The sequence below is a fragment of the Equus quagga genome, chromosome 14 (genome assembly GCF_021613505.1).
Source record: "Equus quagga isolate Etosha38 chromosome 14, UCLA_HA_Equagga_1.0, whole genome shotgun sequence".
Classification (NCBI taxonomy): Eukaryota; Metazoa; Chordata; class Mammalia; order Perissodactyla; family Equidae; genus Equus; species Equus quagga.
In genome coordinates, this window is record NC_060280.1 from 53584373 (window position 1) to 53598099 (window position 13727).

The 13727-nt window shown below is 38.6% G+C and overlaps 1 protein-coding gene across 2 annotated transcripts in view; it reads right to left on the reverse strand.

Annotated features, from left to right (window-relative positions):
• Positions 1-362: 362 nt before the first annotated feature.
• PDGFD (platelet derived growth factor D) overlaps positions 363-13727 on the reverse strand; it is a 214922-nt gene continuing 201557 nt past the window's right edge. For both annotated transcript variants that reach the window (XM_046638132.1, XM_046638131.1), the window contains exons 6-7: positions 12249-12463; positions 363-3015 (exon numbers count right to left, since the gene is read on the reverse strand). In XM_046638132.1, coding sequence (XP_046494088.1) covers positions 2890-3015; positions 12249-12463 — 341 coding nt within the window. In that variant the 3' untranslated portion in view covers positions 363-2889. The remainder of the gene's footprint in view (positions 3016-12248; positions 12464-13727) is intronic.

The window sequence follows — 13727 nt, forward strand, 5'->3', positions numbered from 1 at the left end:
TGTGATGTTACTGATTTCAGGCCCCCAAAGAAGACAGAGGCTGTGAACTCTCTTAAGCGAGGAATGTCATGGGAAAATATATTTCATTAAAAGGCCTGTGGGGAACAAACAGTCAAACAAAGAAGCAACAATAAAACAACAAATAACAAAACCGAAGTCCGCATTGTGCCACCCAGCTTGAGGAAAGGGCCAGGGCAAAAGCCTGTGATCAAGGAACAAGGTTTGCGTTCTTTCAACATCCTAAAACCAAGCCCTCAGAAATCACCCAATCTTGTCACTCCAAACAACTGTGTGCATTTGTGAAAGCAAGCTTATAACACTGTACACCTTTTAAAACTGCCATTGAGTACTAAATAATGAAGTAGTTTTGTTCAAAAGCGGTATTTATTTTTCATGAAGATAAGAGGCATATTACATTTGCTATAGACAAGACTATGACAGGAAAAAGCTGCTTGTTACTGATATGACAAAAGGACATAAAAAATTCTACTTATGAAAGTGTTCTGCCCTATAAGAACATATTGAATGAAAGGCATTATTCCAGGTGAGTGAGCTGTGCCGAAATGCGGATTTATTAGGGTTTGTTTTGAAATGTAATTTGTACGGCGAGCTTTTTATTCCTTTGATGGCAATGAAACAGATTTATTGACTACGTGTTGAAAGTGCAATAGATAACAGATAACCAAGGGAGAAGTTTTAATAAAACACTCAGGAAAGAAGAAAGAAAAGTGAGGGAATATGCCTGCTTACATTTCAGCTAATAAATAAAAAGTACAGATAGGGCTTTAACTGAAAACCATCCTGGTTATTGCAGCCTGGAAGGTTTATTGAAAATGGAGTAGAACACTCTAATTTTTCACACTTACAGCTCCGAGGTGAGCTGAACAAGCTGGAGTGATGTAACACACATTTTGATTTGGATCCAGGAAACTGATGTTTTCATGGGAAACCTGCAAGTGGTCATGAAGGGGAAGAGCGGTTCCTGTTATGAGAGTGTCCGCCTCAGCTATTTCTGATTTTGGACAATTGAGCACTTAATTTTACCACTCACCCCCTGAGGTAAAAACACTGGACGTTTTTAGGGAAGTTTTGAAAGTCCTTTAATAAGCATACGTCTTTCATTTCCAAGAGCTGGGAAGAAATGAGCTACTAAGGATAGTTGAGAACTTGGTCCTGAGAGCACCATGCTTAGAAATCCAAGTATATTTAGGCCACTCCCCTGACACTGGGACTTAATGAGCCCCTGTCACAAACGCCTCACTCAAATTGGTTGTAGTCAGTAGAGCCCTGGACTCCTGGAAGAAATCAGCTCTCCTTCTTTTCTCTCAAGGCAGGAAGAAAAATGTGGCGCTCTCTGAGCAGCCCCTGGGCTATCTTGATTTCAGAGTTGCTCTCTTAAGAGTCTTGCTTTGCAGACTGATGAATCACTTCCTATGCCTGGAGGCAGTCTCCTTTCCAAGAGACATGAAGGAGCCAGGGAGGAAAAATTACTCTAAACACCAATACCAACCATCAATGCAAAACCAGGTTTCTAGCAGTAGAACAGGGCCGAACTCGAGCTCCCACCACTTGTAGTGTCACTTCTTCGAACAAGCTCTATAGATTTAGAAAGAATGAGACCCCAGATCTGATTTCACTTAGTTCAGAAACAGGAATGCAGAGTGGTGAGTGAGTATATGATTAGGGATTTACATCAATAAAATTGGCTTGTTTTAATACACAAAAGCTTTTAGGTTATAAATATTCCTTGAGGGCTTGCCAAATATAAAATGCCATTGTAAATCCATGTCTGTATATTGAAGAGACAGGAACACAAAAGCAAGATACATAAAATTAATTGGCACTGTTTCGAGAGTTTGAATCCATTATCAAATATGGATCCTGTCAAATATTCCATCCAATTTCCAGTTATGTTAATACTTCGATGCTCACTTTTTTGACTTTCAACTGCCTCAATCTTTCAATGAACACTGTTTTGACAGGCTCATGTAGACTCCCCACGCCATTCTCCAAAGGAGTTACTACTGTGGAGGGATGTTTGGAAAGGAACAATTCACAATTCTGCTACAACTTATAAACTGTCTCTCGTAAGATTATAATAATAAACTTTCTGAGAAACTTCTTTTGAGACAGGTGTTAAATGAATCAGCACGCCTCAGCAAGATACCTAAAAAGAAGATTTAATGACTTAATTTCTAAGGCACCTATATTACTATGGCATGCTTTTGGAGACAGGTGATTATTGTCTAAATAGGTAAGTATGTGGTGCATCTTATGGGAAAAATGGTTATGTTTGTGCCTTTTTCTCAGAAACCATATTTTTCCTTTCTTATAATTAAGATGTATCCGTAAGAAAAGCCCATCTATTGGTTTTTAATATCCAAGGCGTTTTCTTGAAAAGAACAAGATCCAAAATTGTTTTGTGATTCCAAATTTAAAAATAAACAAATTAATTCTTCCAAATTTTCCAAAAGCATGTTTCATGTATATAATATGTCTCCTATTTTGTGAAAAGATTTTAAGGGTCTAAATAACTCAACCATATGTAAGCTCTGGTGTACCTGGTTATATATACTGAATAAACCGTTTGATCTATTTACACATAGACATGGGGATACATATATATATTTGTGTGTATATATATATATATATCCTGAGACACTATTATTAAATGCAATCCTATATTCTTGGATATAGAAGTTGATGATACACCTTTCTACTTGTCACAGCACTAACAAAGCTAGGTTGAAACTCAGCAACCGCTTGTATTCAATGCTTTGCAGGCTAGTAGTAAGTTCGGTTGCTGGTGGGAGAAGGGTCTCTTGCCACACCCTCCTTAAACTAAAGGCTCTTTCATGCTTAACGTAAGTATTGTATGTGCACATTCTTTTATCGAGGTGGTCTTGAGCTGCAGATACAATCACACCGCTCATGGTGATCCAGCTGGATGTCAACGAGAGCCATGTGCTTTGCTCTGCTCCTCCTCTTGAAATGGCCAGGTTCAAACTTTAATACCTAGGACAAGAAACATATTTGCTGTTAGAAAGCCCCTGGAGTTTAACTCAACTAGATAGCACTTATTCTCTTTCTGACAACTAGTTCTTAACCCTTTGAGAATCCAGCGAAAATTATGGGCTCACTATTAGAAGGTACATATGCAAATATTTTTACAAGCCATCATCAATTCCTCGAAGTAGAGGGGTCTAGTGATCCCAGAGTAATGCCTCCTGCAATTACCTACCTGCAGTACCAAGATGACCTCAGGTGTCCTAGCAGGTATTTACCGATGGCTTTCTAAGGGCCTGCTTTGTGCCAGGTGCTGTCCCAAATAATATCATAAAGATTCTTCTGACCAAAGGATGTGTTACAGAAAAATACAATACCAAGCATATTATTATCTCTGTGGACAGGACAATGAATAAAGTCATGAACATAATATGCCGGTATGGCTAAATGTTTGATTGACATAAAACATTTTGCCCTGATGCAGGTCATTAGTGGCCATAAAAATATGAAAAGGTGTTTGTGTTCACACACACTTGTTAATATATAATACCTTTTACAATTCAAAACAAATCAGGCTCCACTAAAAGCTTTGTACATGAATACCTGTGTATCAATACAGCATTTCTTAAATTAATAAAGTATATCCTTAATTTTTTAAATCAATAAGTTTAAACATAATTTTTTAAATTAGTAAGGTTAAGTAGAAGCTAACTCTTCCCGCTGTGGCCTTCATCGAAGTCAAACAGTAGCAGCACACGCACAAATGCTCGGAAAATTACATACTCGCTTTAACATACACTATATAGTCAGTTTAATCGCTTCTCTTCTTCACGTTCTTAGGTTCTGATTAGCCTTTACTTTTGATCTTGTTCTATTCTCCTTTCAGACTGTAAACTCCATCACGGCACCATCAAACAATTATGTAGCATTTTACAGTTTTCAAAGAACTTGCACAGCCGCACTATTTCTTTTGCCCTCAGGTGAACCTTGTCACCCAGTAGAGGAGACGTCTTCATTCCCATTTTGTAGATTAGGGAATTGAGACTCTAAAGGAAGCTCAGTGCCTTTTGGACCCAGGAGCAGGGCTTTTTCCTCTAGGCTCCTAGCACACTCTGACCCAATGCCTCTCCAATGTGCCTGTGATTTCCTTCTGTCTCTCAAAAGTGTGTTGGGCCCCACATGTGAGCGGGCGTGGTGACCTGCTACACTTTGCTTGGTATACTTTGGTCTTAGATGAAGGTTAGACATGGTGAAATCTTGCTTTCACATCTGTATAACTTTTCACGGCTTCCCCACAATTCTTTACAATAAATTATATTCTCAGCAATTTTCTCATCCTCACGTTACCAGTTTGAAGTCATAAACAAACCAAAACCATGTCCTAGGAAAATAGGCCCAGAGTCCTCAGTACTCATGCATCATAGTATGTGCACCCACTTTACTTTAGTATCTAGCCAAGCTGTTCCATAGGAGTTCCAGGGAGGAAGAGAATGAATCACTGTATTTGTTCAATGTTCCATCAAGCTAGGGCGCCTGGACTCTGCTAACACAGAATGGACATGGAGTCCCATTTGTAGCAGAGCTTCAAAAGAAGATTAATGAGTACAAAATTGGGGGGAAAAATAACATCCTAAGAGAGTTCATGAAGAATGCGCAAGTCTCAAAAGTATTTGATATTGGTAAAGCTGTCCAAATGCCTTTTTTTTTTTTTTTTTTGCTGAGGAAGAGTGCCCTGAGCTAACATCTGTTGCCAATCTTCCTCTTTTTTTGCTTAAGGAAGATTAGCCCTGAGTTAACATCTGTGCCAATCTTACCCTATTTTTTTGTATGTGGGACACCTCCATGGCATGGCTGGTGAGTGGAGTAGGTCCATGCCCAGGATCTAAACCTACAAACCTGGGCCACAAAGTGCAGCATACAGAACTTTAACCACTCGGCCCCTGGGCCAGGCCCCCAAATGCCAGTTTTGATAGCTAACTGATACCTTTTTCTCTTGCAATTTTGCCATACTTACAATATGTATCACACACTCTCATATGATGTATTATGCATTCTTTCTATTAATTCGATTATAAGCACTCTGAGGGCAAGGAGAGCAAAAATAATCACTTACATTATTGAGTATTTACTAGATGCCACACACTGTTCTAATTGACTTGGCAAATACTAACTTACTTCGACTTCACTGCAACACTATAGGTACCATTAGGTACTTTCCTAATTCTGTCCATAGATAAGGAAAGAGAGATTATGTCACTTGCCCGAAGTCACAGAGCTAGTAACTGGTGGAACCAGAATTTGACTCTGCGTGGACTAGCTCATGCCCTTTTCTCTGAAATTGAAACTTTTGTCTCTACAGCTCAGCAGTATATTGAGAACATAGTGGCTGCTAAAGAAATGTACCTGGGTGAACGTGATGGGTGATGCCACCAATGCAGAAGTATGGGGGTGTGTGTTCATGTTCTCTCCTTTTTACTTCCTCCCTGAATCTCCTCTATGCCACCTCCAACAAACACAGGGGACAAAATAAGCCAGGAAATAAAGCAAAGGCCAAAATGAAGTGGCCCATACTTTGGACCACTTTTAATCCTTTGCAATTTTAAAATAAAATTTAAAGTACTGAGAGCAGAGTTACAATGACATTTGCCTTTCCCTGCTCCTGTGTTCTCTCCTGCTGGGTGAAAAAGAAAATAAATTTGTTGCTTCTCCATGAAAATATAAGTTAAAAAAGCAATGGCTGAAGAATGCATTACATTTTTGGGTATTAAATAGCCCTGCCCATGACAGATATAAAAGCCCTACTGTGCCATATTTGGGCAGAGTGCCCTGGAAGCAGTTAGAGACTGGCGTCCTACAGCTTTGCCAAGAATTTCTCCAATATAAATTAGCCACTATTGTCCAAGACTATCTCCATGTAAACTAGATTTAGGGGTTGGCAGAAGCAGAGAAGGGAAATGGTTCCTAAGAAGATGAGCATATGATATGTATCCTCTGTTTAAAGAAGGCCATCATGAGAGCCTAATAACTTGCAACGACTAGCATCTATAAATTCAGTGCTCTGTCGATGTGCTTTCTCATCTGACAGCAAACAAAGTGTGTGCTGTGGGATGAGAGCAGAGCCTGGGCAGTTTTTCTAACTGGTCTGATTGTTCGGGGATTTTCCCTGTGTTTTATATTAAGCAACATGAGGACAGTATATATGTGTTTTGCTGATAAGAAGAGAAAAATGAATTGGCAGACACTTTCCCAGACAAGACAGGAAAGCACTGTTTGAACAAAGTGGAAATTGGACTGCTTTTCTGGCTGATCACAGCACTGATGTTCAAAGCTTTCAGACCATGTAATAGTCTTAGGTTCAGGTACACAGCTGATTTGAGAGAGCATGGAAAGTTAAAAGAAAAATGAAAAGCCTTTATCTGAAAAAGCAAACTGGCTGGTTATGGGTTATCTGGTCACCTTTAAAGGGAAAGAACTATTGAATTAATTACAGCCGCTGAAGGACACTTGCTAATAGGTGCCATCACAAAATGCTTTCCTATTTTCTGAGCTATGAGTCACAGCTGCAAACACACACACTGAAATAAAAATTCACTGAGGAGCAGGCAGCCATTTCTTAGCACCTATCAGTGAAAATGGAAATCTTGATGCCTCTCTACCACCTGGAAAACCACATGAAACCAGGCAAAGTTGACTTTTATTAAATGGAGAATGACTGTGTCAGTCGGTGTCTTACACAGCACTACACAAAGTCAAAGATGCTCAGTTTGCAATTACCATATCACAAACGATATTTAACTATAGTTACTCGCCTTGTTGCCAAAAAACCACTGAATGAATCATTGCCATAAAGCTGTTACAGTAATAAAACAATACTAGGCAGAGAAGCTATCTGTTGAGTTGGGTTCTTGTTTATTGACAATATAAAAAAAGGTTGTTAAGGCCTTGTAACAGTTTTCAAATTAATGGCTGACATAGGAACACAAGTACATATTTCAGGACAAATGCATTATATAAACCTGAATCATTAAGAGTTTATTTAAGATTCTATCCAACTTCTAAAGCAGGCAGTATTCAGTACATATATAGTTTCTTATTTTAAGAAAAAAAAAAGGCTTCCATATTTTTGCTTCCATTTTTACTTCTGTCATGCTTATAGCCTCTATGAAAAATGTGCATAGAGTTAAGATTTTTAAGGGCTAATAGTCAATCTTTCTGAAACCTAAGTGACTACAAGCAAAAATATTTTGAGAAGGGATAACATATTATTTTCTACCTGGATAGCTGCTCAACTTGCAGGCAATAGTCACAACAGAGGCTGAGGGCTGTCCTGGAAGGACTGATACCAAGTCATAAGACACAGCACTCACAAAGAAAGATACAAATGACAGAGTTCAGCAACGTTTTGCTGACAAGTTAAATTTGAAGGTGACCAAAGTGTGGGGGTACAGTTAGGGTCTATAAAACGCTCATGAAGTTTGAAAATGCAATACTGACATCTGTAGACGTTAACTTCTAATAGAAATTTCTGTGAGCACTCTGGGGTTACCATGGGGGGCATTTAGCTGTACTCGTACCTTTACAGAACTAAACAGTTAAATGATTTTGACGGCACCTTAGAGGGTCAATGACTACATGTTCAGCCTTCCCATTGCAGAACACATAATGGAAGCCTAGCTGGGCACCAAATTTCAGAGCGTGGCATTGGCATTGAGTATCAGTCATGACACAGATGGGTCTTGTCTACCTGAGGAGTATCATGCCCCATGACAGGTTTGCTCAACTTCCGCAGGAAGGCCAGATGTGATGCTAGATCTAGAAGGGAGAGGATGTGAGCCTCTCGTAGTACTTAAACGGAGAGTCCATTCACTTGGTGAGTCATCAGGGCTGTAAGGAAGTCAGAACTCAGAAAGCTAGCCCATGCTCTTAAAAAAATTCCACCCACATCTGTTTATGCTTTACAATCTTCAAATGCTTTCATTCACCCAGTATCCCCAGGAGGTAAGTAGCACGGGTGTTATTTTTGATGAGTGAATCAACTTTTTATAGCAGTCTATAAACATCAATTGCTCCAGATCATATCTTTATTCTTTTGCATTTACCTAGCACTTCAACGTCCAATTTGTTTATATTCCTTTCACAATTTCAGTAAGATAAGATTTTGGGGGGTAGGATAGAGTGTAACGATTAATGGATATCATGTAATTTCACGTCTGTCTGGGAACTCCAAACTGTAAATTAGTGTGGGGATTATCTGAAGAAACCTGAGGCCCTGGGAGGTTTTAAGCAGCTGGTTCTAGGTGGTCTCTCATGTGGCAGAGCTGGAACCAGAATCCACATCTTCTCTCTTCTAGTTGTGTACTTTTTTCGCTCTATTTTCCTCTTTCTCATAGGAAAACAGAGGAAAGAGGAAAGGCCTGCAAGACAGCTGTGTCATGGTCTCACTCAAAGAAGGACAAAGGAGAGGAAGCAGGGAGACTCTATAAGCTCTAGAAATGCTATTTCCAGAAAAAGAACAGAAAAGAGATTTTCTTGACTTTTGTTATGGTTAGTTATAATTATTACCCCAAATCTCATTGCCTTTGCCATTGAGTAGAAACTCCTTGAAAAATTTTTTTTCTTGTCTCCTTGGTCTCAATTTGCAATTTTAGCTAAATTTGTTTCAATGACAGATGCTTAAAATAACGTAAAACCTAAAAGTACTATTGTTTGATCTCAATTCTGAAGCTCAACATTTTATTACCTCTAATCTTCTGTTTCATATATAAATATCTGCTTACATTTTCTAACGCTTAAACTTTAATAGAAAGCAAATAGTTAATATTAAATTCTACATTAAAATAAAAAGAAGCCTCTAAAGTCACTTTCTCATTTTGTCCAGAGACAGAAATAATTCTAGATGTTATAAGTGTGCCAGAAACAGAGATGGATCCAGGATTGTGCTGTTCAAAATGGTAGCCACTAGCCACGTGTAGTTTTTTACATTTAAATTATTTAAAATTAAGTAAAATTAAAAATTCAGTTTCTTAGTTGTGTTACGTACACTTCAAGTGCCCCATAATCACGTGTTGCTAGTGACCACCATATTGAACAGCGTAAACATGGAACATTCCCATCACTGCAGAAAGTTCTCCTAGAGAGTTCAGGAGGTTATGTCAACATCATGAAAAAATCATGAGACAAAGGACAGAGAAAATTAACTTCTTGTCTCTCTGCTGCTTCCTAAGTTTTTGGCTGTTGACTGAATGGACATAGCCAGGGGACCAGATGATGAATAACAGAAAGTATTAATTTAAAAGGTCACCATATTTCTAAGAAATATCCTATTCCTTCATTATGCATTATCAAGGAAAGATGAGAACTGAAACAATAGCATCTTCTATTGTCTACAAAATATGTTTTCTGGAGCCTCTCCTTTTTAAAAATCACTACCCAAAGTATCTTTTATATCCTATATATTCCAAGAAGCATAGAATGGTTGTTAGGAAAAAGGATACCTATAAAACTTTTTAGAAAAGGAAATACTAAAGATGATAATATGGTATTGCACAGTGAAGAATGCTCAAACCCCTACAGGAGAAGTAGCAGGACCTGTGAAAAGAGCAATGATATTAGCATCATTAGGAGCTTTATAATTTCTTGGATTTTATTCCTTAAATGTTGAGTATTGAAATATTTGTGGAGCGTCACACAGCTGCTTATGTGACAAATTCTAGTCACCCTTTTAAGGTTGCTAATCGCCTATAGAAACTCATTTCACATTTCCTCAGTTACAACCAGGAGTGGGGGAAACTGGTTTCTCATTTCTCTGAGGTAAGAATACAGAGAACTAACAGAAGACGAAGATTTTTCCATAATGAACCTAGCCCAAGCACCATTTCTGGAAATGGAACAGCCCTCTGCTCTTTTCCACAGGGCACTCCACAGAGTGATTGCTGGGACACATTTCAAGGGTGTTTTAGGAGTCCCAGGGAAACGCGCCAGGCGTGTTTGTTGCAGGTTTGCAGTTACTGACTGAGTGATGGCTGCTGTTTCGTTCCTTTGTCCAGCACTTGGCAGAGTGATTTTGTAGAGCTCTGCAGACTCCTGGAAGTAAAAATACTACTACACATGCTTCAAAGGGATGCTTCAGAGAGCAGTTTCACAAAGATGCCAGCATTTCAGATCCACTCGTGTGACCGAACAAAGAGATCAAGGGCTTCCTTTCTAGATATTAATTGTGAACAGAAATTTACAGGGAACAGCTATTGTGTACAGAGACAAGAAAGGAACTAAGAAAAGGACTCTTCAGAGCTCTTCAGAGTTAACTGTCTGCGAGGCAAGGGTCCTTTTGGGTGTATGTTTAACTCTGCCATTTCCACAATATGGAATTTAAAAAAATCAAGCTGTAACTTCTAGCTGAGCAGAGAGTCAGGATGAAAATAAAGCTCTCTACAAATACATCAAAGGCTGAACTCGAATATTTTTCCTCACAGTTATGACTAGGTAGAGATCTTGTCACTTCCTCAATTATTTTAACTCCAACCTGATTATCGCATTCTGCGTTCATCCTCAGGGTATGACTAAATGTTACAAAATTCAGGTTCTTAGATGCAAAGGACCACATCCAATCTAGAGTTCATCAGGTCATACAAAAATAAAACACAATGCACACAGACGATAGCATTCTCTGCATATGAGAACATTTTTTTTTTTCCTTTGAAAACTGTGGGGTGGAGTAAGAAATTCTTGTGACTAAGAAAATATGTTCTATGTAGGTCTAAAAAAATGTGTTTCCGCTGTCGAAGGTATGCATGGTTATTGTGGCCCACGACTTCCTACATTTCTCAAGGTGAAAATACCAGTTATGATGTATTTATTTTCATTTAGCTCAGAAGTTATCTCCTAACTTATTATTATTGTTTTATTGTTTTCAGGATAACAAAACAGTTTTACCAAGCTGAAGATTTTATTTAGGGAGAACTACCTATTCCTTTGCTTTGGTGGGTACTGATGAAAAGCAACTCAAACAATAATAGCAAACACTAATGTTTGCTTCACATTTTAGTTTATATTTTTAAATGTATTTCTGTAGGATATTTCACATCTTAACAAAATGCATTTCACATGCACGCTTTTATTTGATCCCAGAACCACCCTGAAGGGATTATCTGATATAATTTCTTAGTCCCATTTCACTCTAAACTTTAGTGACTTGCATTTGCTCCCCAAATCAGGAAGTAATAAAGCTGCTGTCAATGCCAGAAGCACCTCTAACTGCCCTTTACTCTTTCTTTAATGCTCAATAAAGTGCTTTCTATTTAAAAAGAGAGAGCACTGTGTTACTTGTGACAAGAACATAGACTCTGGAACCAGCTGATCAGAGTTTAGGTCTCGGCTCTCTGATTTATTGACCTTATTGACCATGTCACACTGGTCAACTTGCTGATCCTCTTAGGCCTCAGTTACTCCCCTATGAGAGAATAAAAATGGCACCCTCACAACGTTGCTGAAAAACTGCTGAGTGAGCTGGTGACTACTTATAATAGTGTCTGGCACACAGCAAATGCTCATGAGTGTTTGTTGGCACTATTATTAAAGGTTACTTTCTCCTTAGATTTTTGTTCCTCTTACATCATTTTATTTACTTTTGCTTATTTTTGCATAATTTCCCAGTTGATTTCCCAGGTAGCACTCAATAGTATTTAGGAAAAACTAGCATTTCTAGAAGAATAATACTTCCATATTTAGAGAATGAAAAGGTCTCTGATAATGTCTATTTTCTGACAATTCATATTTTTCTATCTTTGCTTAATTTTTTAATGACATGATTAAATGAATGTTTGGCTCTTAGGATTTTCTTAAAGCCATTTAGATTTTGCAGCCATATCCCGTAAATGAATACCATCATATTTCTACAATGAGGCCAAGTAAGCTCTGAAATTACTGCACCATACATTTGATTGATTATATATTCTAACAAGGCTGTTGTCAACCCACATGGTTTACTGTGAGAATCAGAAAAAGGAGTGCCTTCTTCAGGATGGACTTAATTCCTACCCAGGGCACTTGGCTGGGTAAGTTTAGCACGAGTGAAAGTTCAGCTCCCAATCATCCCCTGCCCTGACTGGGTGTCCTTGTGCAGTGAACAACCCGCACCACTGTATGCAATGGCCCTGAATTCCAACACACTATAGATTACAGGACTGACGCAGCTGAAAAGAGCTAAATGCAGCACTGCAACAAAATACTTGAGAATGACATACCTCATGATACTTTTTCACAGTCTTCCCTGAATTACACGTACAGGACTTCCAGTTGACGGTTCCACAGCCACAATTTCCTCCACAGCGCTGCACAAGGAGGCAACGTGGAAAGAAGACGACGTTGGTCAGCTTCAGCTCCTCTCTTAAGTTGACCGAGTAATTCCTGGGAGTGCAACTGTAACGCTTGACATCATCATTGAGCCTGTCCAGGTCAACTGGAAGAAACACACACACCATGTAACAAAGCGCATGGCTGTAAACAAACATGCTCAGCATGTGTTTTTGGGAACAGAGCGGGAAGATTCCGAGAGGACAACCTTAACCAGGGATTGAGTCTGTCTTTGGGATCCAGTTACTACTCAAACACCAAAGGTGGAAAATTTAGTTTCTCTTTTGATCCTGTCTGCCCTTCAAAAAAAAAATCAACAACAACAAAGAAAAAAATGAAAAACTCTCAGCAACTTGGCTAAACCTATATCTTGGCTCAAATTTCCTTGTGCCTTGCAAAAAAAAAAAGTTCTGATGAAAGAAAATGAAAAGTTCAGCAATTTAAAATCATTGCCTTTATCTTAAAAAACAAAATAAATTGTTTCATGGTTCTAAATAAGTCCTGACTGTAAGCCATTACTTAAATTTAATTTGAACCATATCGAAGACACATTAGGGATAACCAGTCTAATATATTTAACTGGCAATGAAATTTTACTAGTAAATGTGAGGAAGAAGAAGGTCTTAGCTTCATTTTAACTCCAAGGTCAACCAAAATGTCCAAGGAAATTGCATTTTTTGGGTTGTGAATGTGATGCCTATTTGTGTCCTGGGTCCTAGAGGGCAGTAGAGCATAGTGGGTAAGTGCCTGGTCCCTGCAGGAAGGCTACAGCTGCCTCCACATTGTGGCTCTGCCTGTTTTGAGTTGGGAAGTTACTTAACTGCTCCCAACTCTGCTTTCTCACCTATAAAACGTAAGTAGTATAACTTGACCGATTTCATAGCAATATTCAAAGGATTGAATTTAGCTTATGGTACTCAATCAATGCTGGTTATTCATCTTGATTCATTTAGATTTTTCCTCCATTTTTTCCCTTTAAAGCCAAATGGTCAAAAATTAAAAGAAAAAAAAATGTCACACCTTTCTCCTCTATTTCTCTCTTTTAGCCGTTACTCGATGTGAATGATTGTCAAGGCAGTATGGTTACTGCGACTTCTATGAATTAAGAGCATCACCCTAACTTTTCAAATATAAGTCATAAATGCGTACTGGAATTAAATTTGCATTATTGTATTAATAAATCACTTTTCAATTAGTGCTCTCAAAATCCATCCGATCATCCATCATTTGCCATCCGAATCCTCTGACTGACGAGCACACATGTGACTATCTTCTCACAAGAGTGCAGCTAGAAGAAAGTGCTTTGTCTGCACACGCTCCACCACCAGTTCCTAGCATACTTCCCATGTCACCTGCCAGGCCACCACAGA